This window comes from Indicator indicator, chromosome 1, assembly GCF_027791375.1.
Source record: "Indicator indicator isolate 239-I01 chromosome 1, UM_Iind_1.1, whole genome shotgun sequence".
Lineage (NCBI taxonomy): Eukaryota > Metazoa > Chordata > Aves > Piciformes > Indicatoridae > Indicator > Indicator indicator.
Window position 1 is genome coordinate 97,270,716 of NC_072010.1, and position 24,110 is coordinate 97,294,825.

At 42.8% G+C, this 24,110-nt stretch overlaps 1 protein-coding gene across 1 annotated transcript; it reads right to left on the reverse strand.

Moving 5' to 3' along the window:
* Positions 1–3,604: 3,604 nt before the first annotated feature.
* On the reverse strand, positions 3,605–22,576 carry RIOX2 (ribosomal oxygenase 2). Its single transcript, XM_054386066.1, has 10 exons — positions 22,555–22,576; positions 21,058–21,493; positions 19,441–19,560; positions 18,180–18,308; positions 14,310–14,413; positions 12,293–12,395; positions 11,473–11,638; positions 10,879–10,967; positions 5,069–5,176; positions 3,605–3,824 (listed from the first exon to the last, which is right to left on the reverse strand). The coding sequence occupies exons 2-10, from the start codon at positions 21,487–21,489 to the stop codon at positions 3,666–3,668; spliced, it is 1,410 nt and encodes a 469-aa protein (XP_054242041.1). The 5' UTR covers positions 21,490–21,493; positions 22,555–22,576; the 3' UTR covers positions 3,605–3,665.
* Positions 22,577–24,110: the final 1,534 nt, after the last annotated feature.

Genomic DNA, 24,110 nt, shown 5'->3' on the forward strand with positions numbered 1-24,110 from the left:
TTTAAGCCCTCCTGCTCCTATGGTTTTATTCCTAGAAGAGGCAGGGGGGCAGTGGCTGGTTATGAGGTTGGGGGCTCCATGGTGCTGTCTTCTCAGATGGAAATCTGAAGTAAATTAATCGTTAGGGTAACACATCTGCAGGGCTTACAGACAAGGGTAAGGGCACATCCCATGGATGAAGTCATCAGCTTTTTCAATGAATGTCCGTTGACCATTATACACCTGACCTCTGCGGCTCAAACATAATGGCAATTAGTTCTCTGCCTTGTGATGCTGAATTAATAGAGCATTCCTGCTTTCTGGAACTTAGGATTTTATCTACCATTACTAATTCTTAAAAAGTTACTACAAAGCCATTAAATGCTACTTGGTGACACAGATGGCAACTCTTACAGTATCATAGAACTATGCTTCCTAAGTTACTGCAAAATACACTGTTAAAAGCTGGGGTGGCAAGATAGCTCCTTGTAAAACACTTAGTGGATTTCTATTAATGGTCAAATAGTGTATTTTTTTATTATCACTGCAATGCCCCATGTATTTGAAGGTTAGAAATTTTAAGGACTTCCTAAGTTTGTTGTTGATATGGATATGCTACCCCAAATAATCTCACATGTATCTGTGAATCCGTGTATTTCTGCTGTAGCAATATGCTACAGTAAAGATCCAGACACAGGGAGCTCAGCATCTGCCAGAAGTAAAATCTCTTTAGAGGTGCTGTTTCTGTGCCCAAAGGTACCTTTGAGGAGTCTGGTTTGTGGTACACTCTGCTTCTGGACTAATGGAGCAGTTCAGGGTCTAAGCTTACAGTGATTGTGTGAAGGAGAGAGAGGGGCAGACACAAGCCCTCTACCTCAGGGAATTTCTATTTTTCAATTAATTTTCCCACTAAGTCACATTTCTTAAAGATTATGCACAGACCTTGCTGTGCATTTCTTTTTTAGAACTTTCTTTTCTTCTTTTTTTTTTAAGGAGGAAGTTATTACGACAAGAATCACATCATTATGAATCAGCAGATAGACAACAAACATTCACAAAAATGGGACATTGAAATATTGTGAGTAAAACCCACTACACAGATGGACTTCATATGGGTTAATATCTAGAGGGGAAAAAAAAAAAGCCTTCTGAAGTCTGCCTTAGACAGCACCTCCTCTCCACTTTTGTTCATACCAAGCACCAACTCTTAAGCAATTGGATTTTGCACAGATCTGGAAGATGAAAAGTTGATCTTGGGTCTTTCTGCAGGGAAGCTGATTCTTTAGAGGCTGCTCCTATGAAAGCCACTATTTCTCTTCATCTGAAGTGTGAAATAAATGCAAAAACTATAAGTTAAATTTTGCAGGATGCAAACTGCAAGAGATAACATGGGAAAGGCTCTTGAGAAACTTCCTCTCAAACTGATGGAAGCTTACTGTGTGAAAGAGGTTGGATTGAACTTTTATGGCCCAAGCAAAAGTACATAGGCTCCAACAAGTCCTGCAGCTAATCATACCTCTTGCTAAAATGCAATTTATTTTGTCCATAAAGACAACTTTGAACTGGAATTACCAGCTCAGCTTGTGAAATGAGGCAATAGACAAAGCCTGACTTTTGCTCCACTAACATTATTGGTAGACCTCTATCTTCATTTAACAGTACCAAATCTCCAGATTCAGGATCTGGTTTTGCACTGACCCATGGCCTGTCTCCAACCCACAAGATTCTGAAGCATCACTGAACATCACCTTTAACGTGGAGGCCTATGTGCACGTATCAAAAGAAAATAACAATCCTGTGTCAGGCTAGGCTTCTAGAAGGGCTAGCTGCATTTAGAGCAGTAATGATTTTTATGTTTTGATGTATATAGATTAATTTAATACAACATAGTTTGATCTTGAAATCACGTCTTCCTTCAGAAAATAACAAAATAGCTCACTCCAGTAGGTGTTTTTGAAGGTGCTAGCAGCCTGTATTTCGATGCGTTTCATGTTAAAAGAACAGCATAACTGCATGTTAACGTTACTGTGGCTCATCAAAAAGATGTAATATTTTAGCCCAAAGTATAAGGACTTAAACTGTGGTCCAGACATCGGCATGCTGATGCTCTCCTCAATTTTAGCACTATGCAACCAGCCTACTTAGCTATTACTTGAGACAGAGCCAAGTAGCTTTTTGGACTGCAGTTGCTGTAGGCTCGAAACGCATGTTCCTTACTCAACAAACACAGAAGGAACTGTAGACTTTTGTAGGGCTGTGAACACCTGATGTGGAGGAAGGTCCCTTAGATCACTGGTAACTTCATTTGATTTCAGCATCACTGAATTAATCTACTTTACTGAAAATAAATCATTTGTTTGGGTTTCTGGTTTTTTTTTATTTATATATTCAGGATACATATTTCTAGAACTATTTAAAAGAGTTTAGGTTACCTAAAGAGTTTAGGTTACCATATGCTTCTTTAGGTTCCATGACCTGTAACTATTGCAGTTGTGCATTCTAACAGGACTCAACCCCAAACAAATAAAAACACATAACCCTAAGTTTGCAACAGAATTAAATATATGGATATCTATTTTTATATGAAATTGAGTTCTATATAGCACTATTTAAAAAAAGATCTACTTGCACTTACTATTTTACATTCTAAAGTCACCATAAATCTCCTGTTTAAGTAACAGATCTTCAAATGTATGCATATATTTTTCCAACTAAAGCACTTGCTCAGCTTTTTTTATGTCAGTATATCGTGTTCTACATGAGACTGGCTTTCTATATGGAATTGTAAATGCCTGTGTAAAAAGTTTTTGTCTTTTAAACCAAGAATGACTGCATCATATTTGGTGTTATCAGTGTTACATAACAAAGTAAAGCTCGTTTTTGTCCTTAAGAGGTCTTGAATGTAAAATGCTAAGTACGTATATTTTAATTGTATAAAGCCTTTTTTAGAGGAAACATTTTGCTTGTTTCTTTTTTAAAAACTTGCTCTATTTAGTTCCTGTAAAATATTTTATTTCAAATGAACAAAAAAGAGAAATACATTTGAAAATGTGACAGTGCTGTTGCATTAGTAACATCAACAGACAAGTATTAAGATGACTGCACTGCTCCCATCAAAACCCAGTCAAGTGAGCAGTTATGTGTTTGAGTTACTTTCACGTCACTGGTGCTGGGGGGAAGTAGAGGTGTTAAACAATATTGTTTGTGTAGTCTAGGGGTAGGAAAGAGATTTTTCTTGGGCAAAAAGTCTTACCCCTTTGGGAAACAACATACACTGCTTCTACTGAGAAACCTTTGTTCTCCCAGGGCAAACAGAACAAATAGATTTTCTTGCTGTGAAAAAAGTTACTAGATTTTCCCCAAGTCCTGGGGCCTTTAGATGTCCTCTTCATCAAGACACATATCCAGAGGAAAGGGGATACCAGAATGCTGGTGTTACTGTGAGTGATGGCATCTGTCCACAGACACTGAGCAGCTTTTTTCCTGATGCCCATTTCCCCAAGGTTAAGGAAGGAAACCACCACTTCCCACCAGGAAGTAGCAAAGTATCTGTTACTATGCTTTGTTAGACAGCAATACAAACCAAAGGCTGGATGATAAAAGAAGTAATTTAATAAGCCTTTCTCTCAAGAGATACTTAATGTCCAGAAATACTACTTACAGGAGCAGCTAATTCATAAAAGTTATCAAATAACTTCAATTAGACATTCAGTCCATAGGGACAAAGCAAGGTTTTCTTTCTCTTCATCTGAGATAAGGTTAAGCTCTTTAACATTAACTGTGCTGCTACTCCAGATCTGCTTCAGGGCATCCAAGTATGACAAAGGAAACCGCAGTCCATGAGTCTGCCGGGGGGAGAAAAAAAGGAATTTAACAGAAGTCCTTCAGCTGAGTGCAGCACCATAGTGTATTAGGCTATAGCAACAGGACTGTGCTCCTTTCTTACATCACACTGCTATTTCTGAGAGCAGTGTCCAAAAGATGCAGTATTATCCCACCAGCTTTCTTAACAGAAAAAAAGCTGAAATCTCTCGTATGTTGTAGCACACATTATAAGGCAGGGAGATGTGTGGCTTCCTCTGTGTGGTTTCCACACTGAAGAATTGATTAACTTTGCGTTTACAATCTTACCTAACCCCTTATTTTTGAAAGGTCATTTAAGTTTTTTTCTGTATGCCACACAGTCTTTGGACACATTTTCACAGAAGCACAGAGGGCTGGCATTTCCATGGTAGGAGTAGTTAAGGGCAGGAAGGTATATTCTGGAATTTGCACATACTGTATAGGTGCCACAGTAGGACCTCAGTTGCCTGTATTATCTGCTCTAGATGATGAATGAGGTAAATACCTGCCAGACAAAATGCTTTGCTCTTAGAGCCTGTTCCTGTCACAGTAATTGTTCTGTTTTGCCTCCATAGTGTGTTTGTGTTGACTTCAAGTATTTTAGGTCACAGACTTAAGATAGTGTCTTGCTATCATAGAGTGGAACATAAAGTAGCAAAGCTTACAGCTTTTCAGGAGTATTTATGATTCAACTGAAAGCATGCTGTTTGTAACGAGTAAGAATGGAGATCTGCAGCCTTATAAAATATAAAAAGTTCTCTCATATGTCAGTGAAAGAGTTACCTCTTCACTGCCACTGCTGCCACACTCCACCCTTGTCTTGTGCTACAGGATTCAGAATTTTTAACATGGAATAAACATGGCACACTGATCCCTGCTGCTACTGACCAGGTGCTAGCATGTCAGTAGCTGAAATAAAGTATGGTCTACAGGCCAGAGAAGTAGGAGACAATTCTAGCCACGGTGGTAGCTTTGCTAGTTAGGACTTAAGGCATGTGCAAGAAATGGTTTTCATCATCTCAAACATTTAATTAAACATGAGATTACAGTACTTAGTACTACTATTAACTGCCTCTGTGTTGCAGCCTCAGTTCCTCTGGGTACTTGGGGATAAGCAGAAATGCTTTGGGTACTGAGGAACACAGCAGAACCTAGGCCCCTGCTATACCGTCTCAGTCAAGCTCATCTAATGCAGCAAAACCCAACATGGCAATGTGGCTTTTGGTGTGTGTTTATGGCAACAAACCTGTACTGTGCCTTCCTCACTAGTATCATCTTCTGTCCCCATCATATGAGTTTCTCTCCTGTTCTTTAAAGAATGATACACGTAAACCATGTCTCTGCGAATTTCATCCTAAAAAGACAGTAGGAGGAAAACAGTTACTGATGATCCATACCCTCAAGTTCATCTCACTCAAGTGACAGTTAATTCTAGCTAATTAAAAAACTGACAGTGTGGTCTCACCAGAAAGTGCTGGGTGCTAGATTCAGGCAGATTGGGGGGATTTCTGGTAACAGGCAGTCAGTGTCCAAGCACAGTCCTGCCAGGACTCAGCAGCTCTCACAAGGGAGGCTGACCTAGCACCAAGTGGGCACTGCCAGGAGAAAGCTTGGGCTATTGAATCACCAGCAACCCAGAGCACTGCAGACAGTGGCATGGCAGTCTGCATGGCATTCCACACAGGCAGGGCACTAAGACACAGCTAGGGACAGACGATAACCACTCAGCTGAAAGCCATGGCCTCCCTGTGTTCCGCACTCAGCAGGGGCCACGCAGCTTCCCAGACGGCACTGCAGCCTGAGCGTGCTGCCACCCAGGTGTCAAGCTGCAGGGTGTGCACTGCTCTTGCACCAGTATCAGATGGCAGCAGTGTGCACAGTTGTGGGAGGTGCGCACAGGTGAAGGAGCATCAGGAAGAAGTGAACTACCAGGGCGTGCAAGGAAGAGATGGACAACTGGAGAGACAACCTGACCTCCCCGCAACAAACCCTTCAGGTAGCCAGAGCACTCCCACCACAGAGGACTCCCATTTCTTTTCTGCCTGCCCAATCATGGTAACTTAGAGGATGGGAGGCAATGTCAACAAGTCCCTGCCTGACACAGCCTCCCATGTCTCCATGCAAAACAGGCACAGTACTCTGCAAGGGGACCCAAACAATGACATGTATGTCGGCCTGGCTGAACAGAGAACTTTGGTTGGATCTCAAGAAAAAGAGGAAAGTCAGTGGGCTTTGGAAGAAGAGGCAGGCAATGCAGGATGACTACAAGGATGAAGAGAGGTCATGCAGGGAGAAAATGAGAAGGGCTAAAGCCCAACTAGAACTTAATTTGGCCAAGTCTGTGAGAGATAAAAAAATGTTTCTTTGAATGTATCGACAACAAAAGGAGGGCCAAGAAAAACCTCCACCTTTCACAAGACAGAGGGAACCACAGTGACAAAGGATGAGGATAAGGCTGAGGTTCTTTGTCACCCACTTTGCCTCAATCTTCCTTTAATAGTAAGAACCTCGAATACCCACCCCTCTGTGCCAGAAGACAAAGATGGGGAGCAGAATGAAGCTCCCATGATCCAGGAGGAAATGGCCAGGGACCTGTTCTGCCACTTATACACACATAGGTCTATGGGCCCACACAGGATCCACCCCAGGGTGCTTGAGGGAGCTGGCACAGGTGATCTCTAAGCCCCTTTCCATCATCTATCAGCACTCCTGGGTCACTGGATAAGTTCCACTTGCCTGGAGATGGGCAAATATGACACCCATTTATAAGAAAGGCCATAGGAAGGGTCTGGGAAACTACAGACCTCTCAGTCTGACCTCAGTGCTGGGGATGGTCATGGAGCAGATCATCTCAAGGGCCATCATGCAGCACATCCAGGACAACCAGGGGATCAGGGCCAGTCAGCATGAGTTTATGAAAAGCAGGTCCTGCCTGATGAACCTGATCCCTTCTATAACAAGGAGACCCTCAGTGGATAAGGGAAAGGCTGTGGATGTGTGTAGCAGGACTTTTAGTAAAGCCTGCGACATGGTTCCCCACAGCAAGCAACAAATGATGCACCAGGACACTCTGTGGAAATCAAGGGGAATTGGCACAAGAGGAGGACAGGGCCAGCCCAGCTGAAGTGCCTCTAGGCAAATGCACACAGCTTGGGCAACAAACAGGATGAATTAAGGGCCACTGTGCTGCTGGGATGTCATGACATAGTGGCCATTACTGAAACTTGGTGGGATGATTCCCATGACTGGAATGTAGGGATAGATGGGTACAAGCTCTTTAGGAAGGACAGGCAGGGAAGGAGAGGGGGAGATGTTGCTCTCAATGTCAGTGACCAGCTGGAATCAGTGGAGCTCCACCTGGGGAAGGATGATGAGCTGGTTGAGAGTGTATGGGTTAAAATTAAAGGCAAGACAGGGGAAGGAGATGTTACTGCAGGGATCTGCTACAGGCCACCTGACCTGCAGAACCAAGCAGATGAGGCCCTCCACAGGCAAATAGAAGTGGCTTCCAGGTCACAAGCCCTGGTCCTCTTGTGGAATTTCAACCACCCTGACATCTGCTGGAGGGACAACACAGCAAGGCACCAGCAATCCAGGATGTTCCTGGAATGCATAGTTGACAACTTTCTCCTCCAAATGGTAGAGGAACCAACAAGAAAAGCTGCTATGCTGGACCTTGGTCTCACCAACAGGGAAGGGCTGGTAACCAATGTGAGGCTCAGAGACAGCCTTGGCTGCAGTGACCATGAAGCAGTTGAATTTAAGATCCTCAGGGCAAGCAGGAGGACGTATTCTAAGCGTACGACCCTGGACTTTAGGCGTGTAGACTTTGATCGCTTCAGGGATCTGCTAGCCAAAGTGTCGTGGAACAAAGCCCTAGAGGGAAGAGGGGCCCAGGACAGCTGGTCAGTATTCAAGGACCACCTCCTCTGTGTCCAGGAGCAATGTATACCAACAAAGAGAAAAGCAGGGAAGAATGCTAGGAAGCCTGCCTGGATGAGCAAGGAGCTGCTGGACACACTATCACTTAAAAGGAAGCTCGACAAGGAGTGGAGGAAAGGACAGCTAGAATGGGGGGTATATAAGGAAGCTGCCCCAGCAGCAAGAGCCCTGGTTAGGAAAGCCAAAGCACGGTTTGAATTGAATCTAGCCAGGGAGGTCAAAGGGAACACTAAGAATTTCTACAGGTATATTAATGGTCAAAAGAAGTCTAGGGAAGGTGTGGGCCCCCTCAGAAAGGAAACAGGTGAAATGGTCACAAGTGACCTGGAGAAGGCTGAGGTTCTCAATGACTTCTTTACCTCAGTCTTCACTGCAAGGGCCTCCAGCCACACTCCTGGAGTCATGGAAGCTAATGGCAAGAACCAGAAGGAAGAACTGCCCTTCATAAGTGAAGATCAGGTTCGTGATCACCTGAAGAACCTGAAAGTGTTCAAGTCCATGGGACCCGACGGGATACACCCAGGGGTACTGAGAGAACTGGTAGATGAGGTTGCTAAACCCCTCTCTATTATATTCCAAAAGTCCTGGCAGTCTGGGGAAGTCCCCACTGACTGGAAAAGGGGAAACATTACTCCCATTTTCAAAAAGGGTAAGAAGGAAGAACCAGGGAGCTACAGGCCAGGCAGTCTCACCTCTGTGCCTGCTAAGATCATGGAGCAGATCCTCCTGAGACAGAAGAATAGTGAAGAGGTGATTGGGTACAGTCAGCATGGCTTCACCAAGGGCAAATCCTGCCTGACAAACCTGGTGGCCTTCTATGACAAGGTCACAACATTAATAGATGAGGGGAGAGCAACTGATGTCATTTACCTGGACCTGAGCAAAGCCTTTGACACTGTCCCACACCACATCCTGGTCTCCAAACAGGTGACACATGGGTTTGATGAGTGGACCACAAGATGGATGAAGAACTGGCTTGATGGCTGCACCCAAAGAGTGGCTGTCAATGGCTCCATGTCCCAGTGGAGGCCAGTGACAAGCGGAGTCCCTTAGGGATCAGTCCTGGGACCAGTCTTGTTCAACATCTTTGTTGGTGACATGGACAGTGGCATTGAGTGCACCCTCAGCAAGTTTGCTGATGACACCAAGCTGTGTGGTGCAGCAGACACGCTGGAGGGAAGGGATGGCATCCAGAGAGACCTTGACAGGCTGGAGAGGTGGGCACAAGCCAACCTCATGAGGTTCAACAAGACCAAGTGCAGGGTCCTGCATCTGGGTCGAGGCAATCCCAAGCACAAATACAGGCTGGGCAGTGACTGACTAGAAAGCAGCCCTGAGGAGAGGGACTTGGGGGTGCTGGTGGATGAGAAGCTCAACATGAGCTGTCAATGTGCACTTGCAGCCCAGAAAGCCAACCAGATCCTGGGCTGCATCAGGAGAAGTGTGGCCAGCAGGTCAAGGGAGGTGATTCTCCCCCTCTACTCAGCTCTGGTGAGACCCCCACCTGGAGTACTGTGTCCAGTTCTGGAGCCCCTATTACAAGAGGGATATGGACATGCTGGAACATGTCCAGAGAAGGGCCACCAGGATGATCAGAGGGCTGGAGCACCTCTCCTATGAGGACAGACTGAAAGAGTTGGGGCTGTTCAGTCTGGAGAAGAGAAGGCTCCAAGGTGATCTTATTGTGGCCTTCCAGTATCTGAAGGGGGCCTACAAGAAAGCTGGGGAGGAACTTTTTAGGATATCAGGTAGTGATAGGACTAGGGGGAATGGAATAAAGCTGGAAGTGGTGAGATTCAGGCTGGATGTGAGGAAGAAGTTCTTCACCATGAGAGTGGTGAGAGCCTGGAATAGGTTGTCCAGGGAGGTGGATGAGGCCCCATCCCTGGAGGTGTTTAAGGCCAGGCTGGATGAGGCTCTGGCCAGCCTGATCTAGTGTGAGGTGTCCCTGCCCATGGCAGGGGGGTTGGAACTAGATGATCCTTGTGGTCCCTTCCAACCCTGACTGATTCTATGATCCTTCTTGGACAAGGTCAAGTACTGGATCCTGCACTTTGGTCACAAAACCCCCATGCAACCCTACAGGCCTGGGGAAGAGTGGCTTGAAAGTTTCTTGGAGAGTTGACAGACAACTGAATATGAGCCAGTAGTGTGCTCAGGTGGCAAAGAAGGCCAACAGATCCTGGCCTGTATCAGGACCTGGCCAGCAGTACCAGGGAAGTGATTGCGCCCCTGTACTTGACACTGGTGAGGCTGCACCTCAAGTACTCTGTTACCCTCACTATAAGAAGGACGTCGAGGTGCTAAAGTGTGTTCAGAAAAGGGCAAAAAGGCTGATGAGAGCTCTTGAACGAAAGTCCTGCGTAGAGCAGCTGAGGGAGATGGGGTTGTTCAGCCTGGAGAACAGGAGGAGGCTGAGGATTGTTGTAGCAAAGTAGGGGCTGGCCTCTTCTCCCAGGCAACAAGTGATAGGATGAGAGGAAATGGCCTTAAGTTCTGCCATTTTTTACTTATTTTTTTTAAATTAAGCCAAGAAAAAGCACTTCTACAGCTTCATACTAATAACCCTTCAGAGGTAAGAAGTAGTCTGAACACAACATAATCCAAGATGCCAGCATCTATTTTGTGGAACAACTGAGCAGCACACCATTGGTACCTGTTTAGGTACAAAAATTAATTCCAAAATAAAGACTAACTGCAACCACACCAAGCAGCAAGCTGTAACCAACAGAATTCCCTCTCTTGAGGGAATGCATTTTTATAATTTAGTCGTGCACTTGAATGCAAAGAATAAAAAATTGACCAATTCCAGTATCAAGAGCTATAATGGCCATTTGTAGCAACTGTAAGGATCTCTCCATCTAACCGCAGATAAAAGCCATCATACTACCATGCAGAATCACATAAATTTAGTTCTGTAGCTCTCGTCCAGAAGGAAACAATGTGCCACACTACTGCTTGACAACAACCCTGTGATCTCCTATCAATCCCTAATGGGATGCAGATCCCACTAAGTAAAACTGAGTGATCCTTTCAGACCAGTACAACAAAGCAACAATTCACATACCTCACATTTCCCACTCCTAACCCAAGCGTACTAGAATTCATACTTACATAATTCTCTTGATCTGGTTCCACTGTAATAATAGCATGATCTCTAAACTGCAGCCTGATTTTGCTATCTATTTTTGGCAATTTCCCACCTAAGAAAAAAAATATCATTCTCCATTAGAAAGGAAGGAAACCAGATGAACAGTGCAAATTGAGCTCTCTCTGTGCTACTCACTCTCTTGTGGCTAATTTTTTTTTTGTTAACCAGTATTTGATCATGTTCTCAAACTTGGAGGGGCAGGGGAGGGAAACAAGATACTTTTTAAGTCTATCACCTTTACAGTCTACAACTAGCTGTAATAGCAAGCTAGACCGTAAGGGCGAATTCTGCCAGTTAAATATTCTCAGTGCACAGTAGTTTAGTAAAGCTGCCAATTTCCATGTAAGAGACTTTTAGGAGACATCATCTCTCCTGCTAGACACAGGGAATTAACCAAAAGGTGTGCAAATGCACACACAGAGCCTAGCACAACATGAAGCTGACACTACCTATCATAAAATACCAGAGTCTAGCATAAGAAAAACACAGTCATAAGAGGCAGAGCAGGCAACAGCTCTGCCATCACATCAGCCAGTTTGGTAGTTTAAAAACTCTACCTGGAGTCAAATGATCAGAGTCACATCCCAAGCAAGGCGGCAATCGGTTCATAATGAAATCCTTCTTCATGTCAGATGATCTCAGTTCTCTGGTGTTTTCCAGATGGTCTGCAAGCCTTCGCAAAAGGCTACTGAGTTTTTTTGTTGAGTCACCTATATCCACCTGCTAAATATTCACAGAGTTGCTCTCACATGAATTCAAGCTAAACAAACTAGCCTAAAGAGGTACAGTAATGCAGTGAAAATCAGGACACTTTTATCTTTGCAAAGGGCAACATTTACTCTCAAAACAACAAACTTTCTTTTACATATTCTTCACGAGATGTTCACATACCAAAGCCAATGCTCACTTTCCCCACTCTGGGACTACCTGCAACACGAAAGGACTTGCAAGTGTAGGTGAAAGAGACACTCGTTCCTTCTGCATGCCGATGAGCTAATCAGCAGCACAACAACTACCATGAAAAGGTCACAGAACAATTTACAGCTTTGCTAACTTTTAAAGATTCAGAAGTTTGGTGTGACAGAACTGTGCCTGTCTGACAGCTCCAAAGCTACCACCAGTACTTACAGAATTAAATAGGCCATACAAGGACACTGTGATAAGAAAGAAAGGCAGTGCAACGAACTAAGCAATGCTTCAGATGAAACAAACCTCTGAACAGTCATCCTGAAGACTTCAAAGGAAGTGTTTGTGCTGCTAGACAAAATAGTGCCATTGCATTGAGCTTTCAGAGCAGAACAAGAAGACACAAGCTTGCTTCTTAGTGCTGAAGTTTTATCTGGATGCACTGTTATTCCCATAGTCCCATCTACTTACCATAAGCAGTTGCCTTGGTATGCCTGTGCGCAGCACCACGTCTTCTTTTGCTGTCTCAAACACAAGGCCAGGAATTGTATCCAGTAAGAAATCTCCCCAAGAGCTGAGGGACATGAAGGAAAAAAAAACCCCAACTTTTTAAAATAGTCACACTGAAATAAAACAGACATCTTAACTGATGTCAAGAGCCAGAAACACAGTGCTCTGTTTCCAAATCTTTATTCCTCTGGCCCTTCCGTTACCACTCTGTAGTATCATGCAACAGCTCACTCTCATCTGAACTGTATGTGTGTCTTCAGCCTTCAGGTCAATGGCACACCTCCAGAGGAAGTAACTAGCTTGAGAAGTGTCCAGTTTGTTCTGCTTCAGGTGCTTGCCGTTTATCATCTTAAAGCTGACCTCAGTGATGAAGAAATTCCCACTGGGGCCATTATCATCCAACTGCAGGTACATAGAGTCCCACTGCACACAATGAGCCGATGTAATTTAACATGCTTTGGAGACCCAGGTATTGAAGGAGGAAATGTACCCAGGGTTACAGAATCCAACATAGTATCATTTTTTAGCTTTGCTACGAATTTAATTGTGACCCCAGGAACCAGATCACTTCGTGTCATACAACCATAGAATGCTCTGAGTTGGAAGGGACTTTAAAGATCATCTAGTTCCAAACTGCCTGCCATGGGCAGGGACATCTTCCACCAGATCAGGTTGCTCAAAGCCCCATCCAACCTGGCCTTGAACACCTCCACCTCTTACACTTCATTAACAACAACCTTAATAAATGACTACTCCACTTTTTATCTCTAGAAGAACAGCATTTTTCAAGCTTTTCCCTTTCCCTGTTCTTCATTCTGACACAAGGAACATGGTCCCCTAGGGCTCATGTTATACAGTGGACTGGTGCTTGGCTTATGCTGTCACAGAGAAACTACACTGACTCCACACAAGCCTGTCAGATCTCCAGCAATCTTGTTATAAGGAACTGAATTCTTGTCTCCCTAGCACTACTTGACCAATAACTCTTTATGGATTAAGCTGGACAAACCCTGTTCTGTGAATTCAGGAGGACTCCTAGTCAGTAAAACATCATTTCAGCCAAGCCTCCATCAACATGCCAAACACCCACTTCACACAATTTACTGAACCAGGGATGAGAAGCACCCATTCAACACAAGGAAGTGGTGGAACAAAAAAAGCAGGGAAAGAGAGGAGGAGCAGGACATCCCTTTGAAGGTCACTCACTGCTAGTCACTTTGAAATTTGCCAAAGCAGTTTAACACTCATATTCCCTCCTGCATAACAAATGGAATCAAACATTCTTTGCAACAGCAGTCAGTGCTTTCAAACTCTTTTTTTTCCTTTTTGAACTTTTTTTTTTTCCTTCAGCCACTGGTGAGAGATTTTTGAAACACAGCACTTGAGTTTGCAGCTGTAACATTATCTCCCACATTAAAGTCTACAGCTAATAAATAATAAAATAAGCTCTTAAAAAGCAATCAGCCTGCTGTATGAAAACCTGGTAAACAGGCTGCTTCAAAACCACAAGGGTCTCACTCCCCTAGTTACCCCAAATCCTCAATTACTGTTACCTGAACACTATCTTAGATTACATTACTAACAGCAGGGCACATATATAATCACAGAATCACAGAATATATCTGGTTGGAAGAAACCTCAAAGATCATCCAGTCCAACCCTTGACCCAGCACTGAAGGGTTAACACTAAGCCATGTGGAGTGCTTACACACATTCCATGTCCCCACATCTCTCAGGGGAAGGTGACCTGCCCTATCCCTGTATTACAGAAACAAAATCAAGTCACTCAAGGGCTAAATAGAACACATTAAAGACCTAAACAGAGCTCATTACAAGGTGTTTTTTTTAAGAAACAGGACATCACTTCTTTGAAATACTGGTTTCATGTCTGTACTACTCACACATCATCCAGCAGAGGAAAGCCATTTTAAGAAAAAAACATACAAACAAAAAAGGAAAAAAGGTAAAGAATAATTACTTGTTTTGGTAGGTACTGATGGTCACGTGTGTAGAATAGGATATCCCAAGTGGAGTGTCAGCTTGGTGAATAGTCCCTCTTGGGAAGTACAGTAAGTCACCTGGCTGCAAGAAAATTAAAGAGAATTTATGTATTTAGGGCACCTGGTCAAACCTTATTGTAGTCAAAAATAGAAAAATACTCTCTGAGCAGACAGACCAACAACATACGGTTTTTAAAATCACAAAATAGTGAGATCCTCCATTATTTTAATAACATAAAATACAGTACTCTAAGTCAGAAGTTGGATACCTTGCACCTTCCAACCTTGTTCATTCTATGATTCTAACTTTCCATCAGTATTTACTGTACACGTGTCTGAAAAAAACAAAGTAAGCTTTCACTATTATAGAACATGAACACCCCAATTCAGTTGCATAAAGGGGACAAAGAAGCAACTGAGATGAACCTGCTGACAATACCATGGGCTGGCAGAGGAACAGTGCAAATCACACCAAAAGGAAAGCCCAGTATTCCACAAGAAAAGCCAAATAGTCCATAGAGATAATCATCTGTACAGTACTGTTTTCAGTTAAAATACTTTAAAAATAAACACAACCTTTGTCCTTCCTATCTTTCTTCTCCCCTATCTAAATTAAATCTCCACACTGATAAAAACTTGCATTAGGAAAGCCTCTTCTGATTTTATGGCAGATTGAGAGAAGACGGACTGCGAGACTGCCCAACCTTGTTTTGAGTAGTGATTCTTAAACATTTCTATCTCTTCAGTGGAAGTGTTTAGAATAATCATTATTTTGCTTTTTTTTACAACCAATAGTGATCTATTTACAGTCTTTCTCTGCTCAAACTTTGTGAGAAGAAAAATTAAAGACAGTCTTTATCACAGAAAGTCAAGATAAAAGAGAAGTGCAAAGCACATGAAATGCACCCAAGAAGGAAAAGTCAGTTTATTTATGGCTTCTCCTACAAACATCTATATAGTTGGATAGCACAGTCAAAGAGAAAATTCATAAAGCAACAATGATGCAATTTGATTCCATATTAATTTTACTGTTCCTTATATTTGGTCACATAACCTACTAAGAGCCTACCAAACCACACTTCACACATGTATTTCAAGTAAATATTGCTTACTTTTTCACCAAATTGAAAGGTCTTTTTAGATTATGAGGCTTCACAGGACTTGACAAGATCAAGTCTCTCCATGCATTTACAAGCTGTAAAGCAGCATAAATCAGCTACATACAACTTACTAGTTCTGAAGCAGGCCTCTCTCTGCCCTTACTAAACTGCCTTCCTTACCAGTGTAGGAACACCTACATCTACATCAAGATACTCTGTTCATTTATTACACTTCACATTCCCAGCAAGAAAACAAACTGAAGGGAAAGTTACATAAAGGAAGGGTAAGAGCCTTGAACACCTACCAGAGTAATGACAAACAAGTCTGCAAGTTACTTCATGCTGTAGTATCCCATGCCTACCACTAAGAAGCTGGGATCATGATTTTTGAAAGCAGTCTTCACTGTGAAATACAACTCTTATTCATCTTATCTGCTCAGTACTCTCATCAACACCATACACATGAGCCAGCAAACACAACCCTTTTCAGTTAAAACAATCAGACTCCAGATGGCAACAGTCGGGTAGGGGCAGGACAGAGCATGCGACAAGAAACAACACAGATATGATCACTCTGCTGTCTTCTTCTGAATTGGAGGAAGGAAAGGCAGACAAGGGCGAAACAACAACAAATTAAATGGAAAATCATACATGAAGTAGGCTAGATAGCCCCCTACCAAGTAAGCCCGTGCTTGACATCAGGAACGAACCAGCCATAGCCTGCTGTCACCAAAACACTCTGCAGCTTGGGACCTTATATACAAAACTGTATGCCTTTATTGTCAGTCAGCTACCAGTTTTTGGTGGGAAGGGAGAACACCACTAACATAGTCTCTAACTGGTCCATTTGTCTAATCTGCCTGAGGATGGCAGACTGCAGACAGAAATGCAAAAAAGAAGGAAATACTCTAGAAACATGTTTAGGGAGGAAACAGGGGTAATCTGCCAGTATTGCTGTCAGAGACAGCTCCACACAGATAATCAAAATCTGACAGTGGTCACCCAAATAAATGGGTCATGAGAAGTGAAGCACATCAAACAGAAGACATTTTAGTTCATTTTTAAATCCTTCAGAGATCAGTATTTTCACTCCACTAGTGTTAGTGTAATGGTTTATGGAATGTATCCCTACTCAATAAAAGTCAAAGGCATTGAAGTCCAGCCCAAAGTGTTCCAGAAATTAAAAAGGGAACTGTATTCCACTAGACTTTGTATCACACATACATCAAGACAATTCAGTATTACCTTCTATCGAATGACACAGCAAGTTACGTCAGTGTCATACCCAATGTGTCAGAGCATTCCTAAGCTACCTGCAGACAAAGGCAGGTCTGAACGCCAGGAAGAGCACAGACCTTGCAGAGAAAGGCCCTATGACAGGCCACAAGGCAGGGAAATTAATGAGGCTTCCAACACAAAGCAGCGCTGTCTGCTGGATAAATAACATGCTTTGAAAGCACAGGCATGTAGAACAGAACAAGACAAGCAGCAGAGGCCCTGCTGTCAAAGGGGCTGCATTCATTAATCTTCATTAAATGTTATTTTTACTTTAAATAAAACAAAAAAAAAAAAAAAAAAAAAAAAAAAAAAAAAAAGAAAAAAAACCAGCCAAATACTTGATTTTCAGGTTTGAGTAAAGGAAAAACAATTGATACAGCAAATTAATATGGGGTTTAGTTCATGCTTTTGCTTATCAGCCAAGGACAAATATTTAAATCTAATTCATCAGCACAGTGACAACCCTCAGTAATGCAAGTCCTAGTGCTCAGAAGGATTAGACTGTTTATGGACAGCAGGTAAAAGCATAACACGTTTCATAACCATATATAAACCAAATAGTTTCCCTGCACATGACTCTATAGGACAGCGATGTGCATTTGTGGCCAAGAAGGCCATGGTGTCCCGGGGTGTGGCCAGCAGGTTGAGGGAGGTTCTCCTCCTTCTCTACTCTGCCCTAGTGAGACCACATCTGGAGTATTGTATCCAGTTCTGGGCTCCCCAGGTCAAGAGGAATAGTAAAATACTAGAAAGAGTCCAAGAGGGGTACAAGGATAATTAAGGGACTGGAACATCTGTCTTATGAGGAAAGGCTTAGAGACCAGGGGCTGTTTACTCTGGAGAAGGCTGAGAGGGGATGTTTACAAATATCTGAAAAGTGGATGTCAAGGAGGTGCCAGTCTCTTTTCAGTGGTGCCCAGTGATAGATCAAGGGGCAACAGGTACAAACTAGATCACAGAAGTTCCACTTGAACATCAGGAAAAACTTCTTTACAGTGAGGGTGCCAGAGCACTGGAACAGGCTGATGAGAGAGGTTGTGAAGTCTCCTTCTCTTGAGACTTTCAAGACCAATCTGGACATGTTCCCGTGTGGTCTGCCCTAGGTGAGGTGATCCTGCTTTGGCTGGGGGTTTGGACTAGATGATCTCCAGACATCCCTTCCAACCCTTACCATTCTATGATTCTAACTCCACAGGAGTTAGAACCAGGAGTCAGGGTGTCCAACTTGGAGAATATTGGAGAATTTCCAGAAATAACTGGTTTCTAAAAAAGAATACCTTTGAGAAAGGATGGGTTAGATGACTATTACCCAGATTTCTCATGCTCACAGTGTTCTGTGCACCAATCCTCCCCTCAATTTAATAACCACAATCATTCAAAACACTGTCTTCAAGAAATAGACCATTTAAAACATTACTACTTTTCTGGCAACCATATCCTAGACCACGAAAAGCAATTCAATTATAATACCTTTAATATGAATTCATGTGTGGGACTCCCAATCCTATGTTCTGGTTCAACATTATATTCCCGAGCTAAATGCAGAGTTGGTTTATAGAGTCGCCAATGTTTCTCTCCTTCTAGCTGAAGAATAAACACCTGCAAAAGACCACAAATCCAAAAGCATAAGGAACCTTTGCTGCACCACATTCATCCAACTGATCAGAAATTCAATCATCTTCTTTCTTGTCTGTGGAACCACGCCAGAAATCAAGGCTAGAAAGCAAACAGTAGCAACCTTGGTTGCTTTTCCAACAACAGAAGAAACAGATTTCACCTTCCCTGCTCCCAGCTACTCCACAGTATGGCAAACAGGATTCCTCTCAAGTTACTTTTTAGATGTCTACGATACAGAAGTTTACATTACAAAGGCTCAACTTAGAGACCACAGAGGGAAGAGTTGTGAAGTGCAATTTATTTTATCTTAAAGTAGGCATCTGGAAATCCTTGTTTCTCTCCAGTCGTTTAAGTGCCAAAGTACAAACTCAAAAGTAATGTCTGCCACAAACATACTCAAAATATCAGGTGAGAAAGGTCTTATCACCAATTTATCCATAAACAGAGCATCAGAAACATCTAGGGGATGCTGTGAGGGTTGACAACATACACCAGACCATGCAGATTGCAGGGCTGCTGAACACTGAGTATAAGGAATATAAAACTCAGATGTATTTAATGGAAATATATAAATAATAAAATAATAAAAAGCAGAAAAGTACATGTGAGGGGTTGAGTTTTCTTGGTTTGGTTTAAGTGGGATAGCCCTTTTTTTCTTTTAGTGCAGTGTCTATTTGAGTATTTCTTTTAGAAGCTACTTTAAAATTAATTTGGACTACAGGACTTCTAACAGTAGCTTCTTACAAACAGTATGACCAGCAAATGGGAACCAGAACAACCAGTCTGTTTTCACTGTCCAACTGAAGAGCACGTACTTAATGAAGGAAAAACGATTTCTACATTTTTGGGGTCTGAATAAAGTGAAAATGAAAAAGAAGGTGCTAGAAAGCTTCTGCAGCTGGGAAAACACACCTTTTCAGTAAAAATTACAGAAGAAAATTACAGAAGAAAAACAACTACAAAGAAACACTTGCAAACAAGTTTTCAGTGAGGAAAAAAAAATCTAGAATAAGTTGATTTATGAGAGAGGGGGGAAAGATGTGCACTCGCAGTTATTCACTACCACCAGCAAAAGCCCACACACAGTTTCACAGACAAGGTTGTGCAATCCTACCTCAACATCATCATAGTGAGGGGGAAGGCCCTGTGACCCCTGCGGAGTAATGTAAACATTGGACCCAACCAGAGACCCAAAGTAGCACTCCAGCTTCTCCTGAATCTTCCACAGCTCCTCCTTTAAAAAGAAATGATGCTGTTATTACTGAAGAGCTCAGCCAAGCCAGGCTGCCACCCAACCCACAACCCCCCCATCACTTGAGAGGTTTTTCTAAAGAATGACCACGTCTGTATAAGGAGACAGAGGCTAGGAAGGCAGATGCTCTGTATGAGTGTTTCTCCTGAACACGAGCATTACAGACCCAAAACATCTGCCATGAAGGTAATCAGTAAGCCAAGAAGTCTACTGCCCCAACAAGGCGTTGGTATTTGTTCTCCACCCCCCACCATTTTTAGGTTGCGAAAACAATTAAACAGAGCTAGATAGAGGAAAATAAACCACCCATCATCCCACAAACAAAATACGTTAAAACAATAAACACATGCAGGACTTGCATTATATGCCCTAGCATCAGAGTATACAAAGTTTCAGAGACTTTCTTCCACTGACTGCAATTGCTTGGGTGTATTTGAGAACAAACTTTACACATCCACATCTCGTGCGCAGACAACGCACCAAAGGGATGGTATCAGATGATGCTAACCACCAGACCTGTGCAAGTGCAACTTCAACCAGAATTTATTTCTGTTCAGGCCAAGCTCTGGATTTCAGCACAAGCCATGCAATGAACTTCACCTGCAGATCACACTGCTACTGGCCATTACAGCTACACTCAAAACTGAAATCAGCCAGAAACTCTGTACCTGGGCGCAAGCTGTGTATTTCAGTCCTTATGGGTCACTTCACAACCAAAATACGTTGACACTGTGGGACAAAAAACTCCAAGCAACCTGATGTAGTTGGAGATATCCAAGCTTACTACAAGGGGGTTGGACCAGATGATCTCTAGAGGTCCCTTCAAATTCAGTGCATTCTATGATTCTATTACTCCCTAAATACAAGTACCTACAGTATCTGAGTCCTCTACTCAACACTGCCTCATTCTCCATACATGAAGGGAAAAGAGGCATCAAAAGAACAAGACAGAAACACTCAGCTAAAAGGGGTGGTACACTTTAATGGTGCAAGTCAAAAGACAGTCCATTGTCAAGAACAGTGGAGTGTCCTGGAAATATTCTTTCATGGTTTCACATGGTTTCATGTTTTTTTCCATATCCACGGTTTCACACCTTGCCCTTCAATAAAGAAAAGTGGTAAAACCTCCATTTGCACAAGGAAACATCAAGGCAGAAGAGATCACTTAAGCAGACACATGCATAATTATCAACTTTGTGCATTTATTTTTTTCTAAATTTTTTCTGTGAAAAAGTAATTTTAAAAAGAAAATACTTAATATTACAGCATTAAACAGATTTTGTTCTGACGGACAGCACCATCAGAAATAAACCATGTTTTAATTAATATAGTTAATGTATAGATTGCAGCAGGTCATCAATGTCAGACACTTCCCCTGGATTTACTAGGGCTAGAGATGAAGTTGTGTCTAGCATAAGTCAAGCAATATATACCATACTATAAAGCATGCATTAATTATATTCAATGAAAGGATCCAACCTTAAATCTTTGAGGCTGATGAAACTGTATTGTTGCCTTTTTCTGGTCAAAATCCTTCTTCAGCTGCATGTAATTCACTCTGCCTTCTTTATTTAAAACTTTCTTTTTTCCGTTCACACATCTGCAGATATTTATATCTCGTCCATAGTATAGACCCTGGATGCACAGTTCCTTCAAATCTGACAGCTGAAACAGGGACTGGTAGTAAGCAGCCAGCAAAGGATCATTTCTCTGAATCAGCAGCGGCTTTTGCTCCCAATATTCCCTGAAAAAGGTCTCCTGTTTGATGGGAGAGATCAAGCTTCTGAAGAGGCTGTCTGGGTTCTCAAAACTCATGACTGACAGAGAACAAGCTGCTTCTACCTTTGCTCGTTTACACTGCGCCTCCATTTCTTTTCCCATTTCAGCATGCTTCCCTCCTTTCTTGGGCATGTTCCTGCTCAAGAGGAGAAAGAACCAAAACAGTCATCCAGTAACACAACCTCAAGAGCTCATGGGCCTAGCACAGCTCCTCTTGCTGTATCCAATGCCATAGCACAGTATGCTAGAAACAGCTCTTTCAGATGCTCGCTATTAGCACCAAGCCCACCGTAGGTCTCCAATCCTGTCTCAAACCTCTGCAAACTGAAAAGCTCTACTAGGAGCTGCTGTTCACAGAACAAATTCCACACCTGAGTTTATATTAAAACACATAAAATGAAACCCAATGGCTGCACAATAGATCTTTAAAAATGCAATAATCCACCCAAAGAACCTGTGGTAGACTGGTCTTATGCATAAAGAGCTGCAAACTAATAACAAATTAACTCAGCTTTAAGAGACTTAATGGCAATATGCAGAGAGGGGTGGAGAGATGGGACAGGATCAGAAATTTGTGCCCACTTTCTTGAGATATATTTACAGTGGGGCGGTAAAAAAAAAGCACAATGAATATTTCCCAGTGACTTTCCAGACAGAGCAGGATGGAGGGGAATGTATGATGGTATTTCAAATGCAGAACCCAAACAGTTAAACGCAGTGGCTGGTGTGCTGTGTGTTGACATAAGCTTTCCTGTCAAGTTGACTTATGTATCATAAACCCAGTGTTTATATAGCTGTACCTGCTACCAATTTAAAGCTTCAGCAGGACCTTCAGAGAAGGCAGGTATGGCAGTGAGAAGAAACTGACACCAGTACAAAGGTATGCACTAAGGGGTATGCAAGAATACAGTGAACAGAAAACACAGGGAATTAGGGTAGGGAAAGAGGGAGGCAAAGTGCAAGAACAGATTGCTGTGAGGTAAGGAGTATTTAACCAGTTTCAGTGAGCAAGGATGATTCAGTTGGCAGGAATGTTAAAACTGCTTCCAAAGAAACAGGAAAATCAAGAGGAGACTCCCCTGCAGGTGGAGCAGATTTTAGAAACATGAAGGACTGACACCTGCTCGAGGTCTCAAGGCTCTCAGAACAATTTTATGCTCAATGATGTGGAAGTGCCATGTGTCTAGTGATGCTCACCGCAGAGTAACAGCAGCTGACATCTTATCCTCTGTCAGGCTCTCCATGCATGGCCAGGTTTAGTAAAACTAAGTTTACAAAAAAGAGGAAACACTGTTTGGCCTTTCTGTTGATGCTATGCAATTACACCAAAAGCTAAAATTCTGCCTTAATTTCTGCAAAGCTGTCAAGCTTTCTTGTTTATGTAGAATAAAAAGTACTTTCATCCACTTTCTAATTTTAAAATTGGAAGTCTTCATTTTTCCAGGTAGGTAATATGTTTGTCTATCATTATGTAAAAATAACATAACATAAAATACTAAAATAAAATAAAATAAAATAAATTCCAGACCTAAATCTGTATCAACCTCTCAGCTCACTGAAATATTTAACAAAGTTAAAATACTATTCATAGAATGCAACTTCATTTACACAGTGCACTGTTTGTAGTGTTTTGTTACTTATTACAACTGTACAACCACAAAATGACCTGGGTTTGAAGAGATAATCTAGTTCAAACCCCCTGCCATGGTCAGGGACATCTTCCATTAGATTGGATTGCTCAAAGACCCATCCAATCTGACCTTGAATATTGTCAGAGATAGGGCATCCACAAGTTCTTACAGCAACCTCTTCCAGGGCCTCACCACCATCATCAGAAAGAAATTCTTCCTTATATCTCATCTAAACCTTTTATTTTAAATCCTTTCAGTTTTAAATGATTACCGCTTGTCCTGTCACTACAGGCCCTGTCAAAAAAAAAAAAAATCTCTTTCCATCGTTCTTACAGCATTTAAGCACTGAAGGGCTGCAGGACGATCTTCCTGGAACTTTTTTTTCCCAGGCTGAACAACCCCAACTCTCTCAGCCTTTCTCCGTAAGAGAGGTGTTTCAGCCCTCTGATCATTTTTGTGGCCCTCCTCTAGACCGGCTCCAACAGGTTCATGTCTTTCTTGTGCTGAAAGCCCCAGAGCTGGACGCAGTAGAGAGGCAGAACAGCCTTTTTGATGCAGCCCAGGATAAGATTGGTCTTCTGTGTGCCAGAGCACATTGCCGAGTCAGGTCCAGTCTTCACATAGGAGTTGGAAGTGACCTCCGGGGATCATCTAGTCCTACCCCCTCTAACAGGACCATAGAATCTACCGCATACCAATACTCCCAACACCTGCTCTGCAGGGCTAGAGAAAAAACGCGTAACAGAATGGACCTGTTCCTGAAACAGTAATTTCAGATCAGTACTTTTCAACTCGCACTCCACATGCATGTCTCTAAACCGGCCCAAACGCTCGCCTCCCTCCCAAGCTATCGGGAAGAAGCGATCCTGAGGCCACACAGGCCTCCCCCCCCCCCCCCCCGCAGGGCCCCATCGGGCTACTATTAAAATCCTTCCATAAGGGAAAAACGCAGACAATTGTGTTTCTGTATCTGCAGCAGAGCGCAGCTGACGACCCTTGCCCCCAGCCAGTCTCACAGGAGTAGCCGGGCTGCTGGGACCCCCTCCCCCGACTTAACTAGCCCTGGGACAGAGGGGCAGCGCCTAAGTCGCTTTAACGCCTTCGGCGCCCCGGTGGGTCGAC

Coding starts and splice junctions, on each gene's coding strand:
- RIOX2 (XM_054386066.1), bottom strand. CDS start 21,489: ATGCCCAAGAAAGGAGGGAAGCATGCTGAAATGGGAAAAGAAATGGAG. Junction 14,414..18,179: donor CACATGAATTCATATTAAAG/GTATTATAATTG, acceptor ATTTTCTTGCAG/CCAGGTGACTTACTGTACTT. Junction 12,396..14,309: donor ATCAGTACCTACCAAAACAA/GTAATTATTCTT, acceptor CATGTCCCTCAG/CTCTTGGGGAGATTTCTTAC.